The 5,909-nt window shown below is 38.3% G+C and overlaps 1 protein-coding gene across 1 annotated transcript; it reads left to right on the top strand.

Moving 5' to 3' along the window:
• The first annotated feature begins 834 nt into the window (after positions 1-834).
• Positions 835-5,849, top strand: LOC106632495 (programmed cell death 1 ligand 1). The gene is made up of 2 exons (XM_014330307.2): positions 835-938; positions 3,238-5,849. The coding sequence occupies exons 1-2, from the start codon at positions 862-864 to the stop codon at positions 3,584-3,586; spliced, it is 426 nt and encodes a 141-aa protein (XP_014185793.1). The 5' UTR covers positions 835-861; the 3' UTR covers positions 3,587-5,849.
• The last annotated feature ends 60 nt before the right edge of the window (positions 5,850-5,909 follow it).

The following is a 5,909-nucleotide window of genomic DNA, read 5'->3' as shown; positions in this document are numbered from 1 at the left end:
TGACTTCATGTTTAATCTGATGTTGTCATGTGAAGACGACTCTGGGTGGTCGTCAATGCTGACACATGTTAGAAAGAAATCTGGAACTCTTGCATTGAACTAATGTATTAATTGGTAATTTGCAAAATATAAACTGTATTTAGATGGTGGCAAAAATATCAAATTAATATTTAGAAGTTGTGTTGAATTCTAGGAAAAAACAGCTTTGAAAATGAAATGATATTAATGTGTAGATTTAGGTCCACTATATATTGCTTAAATTAAAAAATATATATATACCAAAAATGTAATTAAAAGAAAAATGCTTGATTTGTAAAACTGGTTTTACTTATTTGAATGAATAGACTCTCAGTAAATATGAGATTTATCTGCTAAGAAAGACTTAATGTCACTTAAAAAATATGTTTCTATGTTCTTTGTTTGGATGGGTCTTATTAATTTGATATGATAGCATGTGTGGCCATAACTTTCCATTAAAAAAATAAAATAAAAATGTGCACATGTTTGAATTTTAAAACTACATTTTGAAACACTTCATTGATAAGCTATTAAAACCAGATTTACACACTAGTGCTGTGCCATACTTCAAATCCCGATATAGATTTGACACCAAGTAAATACGGGGCCAGTATTTCCAATACTGATAAAGATAAAGATGCTTTTAAAATATAGAGGCAGCTTATACAGCGGAAAGCAGTGTGTGATTCATGAGCTGTACTGAAATGTGAAAGTTGAGAAGCCACAGCAGGTGGACACAGAAGAGAGAAAGGAGGCTAAATTAGAGTACTCTCAAGGACTCGTTTAAATTCTGTGCGTCATCAAAATGAAAGTGAAAGTGTCCAAGAGACATTTTTGTCCCTGATGATAAGGAAAAATGTCTGGAACAGTGGGAGCCCTAATCGTATTATTTTACAGTATTGCAGAGGTATCGCAATCTGGTGAGTGTTTATTCTGTTACTACTTGACTTGGCACATATATTCCACCCATCATTTTCTTAACTGTGTGTCCAGCTCAGTGTGTCAGGAGGACTGATTCACTGTCAGAGGCGAGCTGCAGTCTGTGTTACTGTCAGTGCTGTGATAGACTCAATGAAAATTGTGTTTGTTTTTCCTTTTAAGGGAATCAGAATATTGACGTGAGTTAAGTGTGTCAGCTATTTCTCTGTCAAACTCCTCTTCTGGTTGTAACACACAGGTTAAAGATGAAAGATGCTTTATTGTCATTTCCACATGTAAAATGTGTTGAGAAGAAAAACAGCCCTGTGTGCTGGTCGTATTTAGATGGTGGAAAGATAATGAAAGAGTGAAAGATAATAGATAAGATAATATCTATCAAGATAATAATACCAGTGAAATAAAACAGTAAGCAGATGAAAGAAATAAGCTAATAAAACTAATCTAAAAAGTGGTAAATTTCACTGATTTTAAATAGCAATGGCATTTAGGGTAGTGTTTGCAATACAGTAATGTCTAGTTTGAAGGACGGTTTTGTACTGTAGAGCTGAAGAGTCTCACAGCACCCAGAAACAATCCATTATGCAATGCAGCCTGTGCAAGTTTGCTGGGCGTGTACACTTCTCATTATGCTGAATGCTTTTAATCTGAAACTAGCAGCTTCTATGCTCTCTGGGGATTCTGTCATCAGGACATCTGTAAGAAATGTCCACTTGGAGCTGGTCTCATTCTCTCTGTGTCCCAGTGTCTTTGTGTGTCTCTGTTTGTAATAGAACTGCAAAGGTCTGTTCCACTGATAACAAATTCAGAAAGTCATTAAACCAGCTCTCTACATTGAAATCCTCCACATTACTTTCTCTCAGCTTGGCCGATGGTAATACCATCATCCTGGGTTTTGACCCCGTGTTTTGAATTTGTTCGCTCTTGTTCTTAGTTCACTGAGTGTTGGTTCCTTCCATGTCCAGTTTGTCTTAGTCTTGTTTCTGTGTGTCTTCTCCAGTATCTCCTTTGTTAGTTTTCTGTGCCTCACTGTGAAGTTTGTCTCTCAATGTTTCTTCGCCTGTTCTCCCAATCGTGTCTCGGTGTGATTTCTCTCACTCTCTCTGTCCCGTGCCCTCGCATCCTTGTCTCTGTCTTCTCCCTCTGTTCCCTGTATTTAGTCTGTCTGCGTCTCGGTGTGAGTTTCTCTTGTTTCCCGTTTTATTCTGACAGTCTCTTGTCCTGTGTGCAGCTTGTTCAGTTTTGCTTTCCCTGGCTCATCAGTTAGATTATGTGCAGCCGTGTTTCCCAGGTGTTTCCTCTCTGCCCTGATTCCCTGTGGTGTATATATTGTCTGTGTCTCCTGTCCATTGTCATGATCTTCCTTCCTGCCTGGCTGGTGTTCTACTTGTTAGTCTAGACTTGTAGTTTATATCCAGTTTTAGCTTGTCTGTGGTTTTTTGGTTCAGTTCTGTCTGTGAGAGTCCTGCATGTTTGGTCCTGCCTGCCTCACACAGTGTTATGACCCTGTGCACAGGCTTTGGTTGGAATATGGTCATTTGGGTAATCTGATGATAATTTCTAGGGTTTCCACAATGAAACACAACCATAACATTATAATAATTACAATAAAAACGTATTGTTTTAGAAATTTTTCACACAGTTACAAAATGTTTCACAGTTTGAAGTTACGGATGTTCTAACATAAAAACATCCATACATGCATTAGATGTAGATTATGTCGATTATGGCCAAAATAATCGGAGAAAGATCAAGGAAAACTTAACCTATATATAGGAGTTGTCAGGAGTCAATTAAAACAAACCACAGATTAAATTAACTTTACAGGATTAGGTGGTCAGAGAGGCTAACTGCTGTTATAAGGTCTTAGCAGCCTTCCTGTATAAGCAATGTACAGCTCTACAAGTTAATAATAGAAATTCAATGTGAACGCTGAATTTATATGGAAGTCATTAAAGGAAAGCAGCATTCTGGCACATTTGAAGACAGGCTAGGGAGGACTGACTGCTACTGTCATTGAAATCACTGAATAACAGTAAAGGCTGGATTTTTGTGATGTTTCATAGGAGAAGTAAGCAAGTTTGGATGGGCTTATTAACCGATAACTGATCTATATTTGAACGTGTGATCAAGCAGCATTGTAACTCATTCACTTTTTAAAAAGTAATCGCACACTTGTCTCTCCCTTCATGTATCCTTCTGACTCGTTTTGAGTTTTTGATTCAGGACACACTTGATTCTGTTTCCTTTGAATTGCTTAGTGTTGTTTTAAATCTCCTTCAGTCCACGTGATCCTCACAGCCACTGTCGGACAGAACGTCACTCTGCCAAGGTGATCGGAGTTGAAGAGTGGAACAGAGCAGACCTGGAGGATCAGTATGTGTTTTTGTTCCTAGACGATCATACTGATGCAGCCAATCAGCATCCATCTTTTAAGGGCCGGGTGGATCTGCAGGACAGGCAGATGAAGGATGGAGACGTGTCTTTGATTCTGACCAATGTGAACATTAATGACACTGGAACATACGAGTGTCGTATCAAGACAGGAACAAATCGCAAGAGGAGAGCTCATCTGAAGACCGACCCCATCAGCATCATCTACCTGAGTGTTGTTGATCCTCCAGGTGAGTGAGTAGCGTTGAGTGTGTGTGATCAGAGGTGAAGCTGCTTCCTGGCTGCTGATGTTTCTTCTAGGTTCGGGCACCCAGGGCTAACTTTCCATTGTCTGGATTCACTTAACCTTATACTGTTTAGTTAACCCAGAGTTTCCCCACTTATTCACAAGAAAGAAGTCAGTGAAGATGTGGCATTTTCAGATGATTTTGAACCAAAATTTAGAACATAACCTGCTCCTGATAGTTTTAGTTTTTATTCTCTGAGGTGCAGATTTGGTGCTGTTTAACTTAGTCTACATAAAAATTTTCAACAGATATAAAATCAGCAAGTACGTGTAGATGTAATGTTTTTGGATCATATATTATTGCTTATAGAAAGATACAATTAGTGCAACATTGCGTGCTGTGAATAAAGTAATAAAAAGGGAAATTTAATGCCTTTAGATCCTCCTGCTCTCCTTGCATAGGTTCAGGTGATCTTCCAGGAATGGTGATGCAATTTTTGGAATTACTGATTGGTCAGTAGGGGGTGATTTTGTATGGATTCTGTTCTTTTCTTCACTCATCACCTACCTGACAGCTGACACACCTGTTTCTCACCTGCAGGCGAGCCAGGAGGAACTGCTGGACGGACAGTTGGTCTGTCAGTGTTTGCGTTCTTGTTGCTGTTCTACTTTTGAATTCAAATTTAAAAAAAAAAAAAAATAGAAAACATCCTCTTGGTGGTAAGTTACAAGTTCAAATGTTTCTGGTCTGTAAATCTCCTGCTGGTGTGATCATGTCATCATGCTGAATGACTGATCTGAGGACAGAAGAATTTCTAGATTCAAAGCACATCGTGAATGTTCACTGTGAACCTCAATAATTAGTAGAAAAGACATGTTGTTGAGGGTGTTAACAAAGTTTCAAGGATTTCTGTTCTGTGCAGAGAAATATATGTGACATCTGGATAAGGTTGGGTTCAGTGCTTTTCTTTGGCTTTATTTGGATGTATCTTCTGACTTTTAGCTTTCAAAATCAAACATCTAAACCATTATTCTCAAAACCTGTTTAGAAACTTTCCTCTAATTTTAAAAACTACTACATACACATGCTAATGTGTTGTTTGGTATGTTCATGCTGTTTGCAAACATATGTACTTAATCGATCTGTAAGTTAAAAATAGTAGTGGCACAGCCTGCTTATATAAATAAATAGAAGATAAATATGATTGTATGTTTACTATTATTATATGTACTTTATACATATATATACTTACATAATTTTAGTGGATTTGCAGCCAATCTGAATCATATATTAAACTGGCATCTTAATGTATCAGCTATATGAGCATAAAGTTTTGCAGCCCAACAGAACATTGTGTGATTTACCCCAAATAAAGACCTTCCTAACTACCCTGAATGATTCTGCAATCTGATTATTTCAAGGCTGGAATGTGGATCTTTCAAACTAAGATCTGAGTGTGGGAGAAACCTGAGAGGGACATAGGAGAGGGGCTACATTAGAGTACCTTCAATGGTATCCATAAATGATGCCTACTTACAGACTCTCTGTCTCCCACTATCTATTTCCCTGTTTGTCTGCAACAGAGGCGTCCCCACAACTTAATGACTTGAAGTGCCATAGGAGGTGAACACGAGGCTTAATCAGGGTGCCGTCATTGGCTGACATCAGATCAAGAATCTGTGCGTATAGCCTGAAAAGTGAAAGTGCAAGTGTCCCAGAAAGTCTTCTCTGTTGCGTCTGTTGGAAGTGCCATGATGTCTGGAAAAATGGGACTGATGTTAATATTGATTTTTAATATTTTGGAGGCGTCTTCTTCTGGTGAGTTTTTAAATGTATCTCTATTGCATTAGTATACAGAGAGAGATCAATGTAGACATATTATCTGCTATAAAGACAGGTATAGTTCATTGATTGTAAGTAAAGTAGCAGCAGCATTTAAAGTAGTGTGTACAGCAGCACAGTAAGATGCACTTTTAATGTCCAGTGTTCAGAAATATGAGTCTGTGTGTGCGTGTGTGCCGCACAGTGATGCAGGATGCGAGGACGCTTTCCTCAGCACACAGTAGAAGATGTGCACTTCCCACCTCTCTCTCTCTCTCTGATGCTCTCACTCACTTACTGCATCACAGGAATTTCCAGGGAGTTTTTCTTAACTGTGATGGCAGAAAGATGACCAAGGATTTGACATGAATGCTTTTTAAGATGAATTATCCAAACAGAACTGGGATGCGGTTTGTGAGGAGTTGGATATTAATAAAGTAAAGCAATGCAGTTGTGGTCAAACAGAAACAGAAAGAAAAAGATTCCTTGCAGATGTAGCAGGATGATTTGAGC

This window comes from Haplochromis burtoni, unplaced genomic scaffold (genome assembly GCF_018398535.1).
Source record: "Haplochromis burtoni strain Fernald_Lab_line unplaced genomic scaffold, NCSU_Asbu1 Contig_742, whole genome shotgun sequence".
NCBI lineage: Eukaryota > Metazoa > Chordata > Actinopteri > Cichliformes > Cichlidae > Haplochromis > Haplochromis burtoni.
The sequence above is the reverse complement of the archived record's forward strand: the minus strand, read 5'-3'. Positions and strand labels throughout refer to the sequence as shown.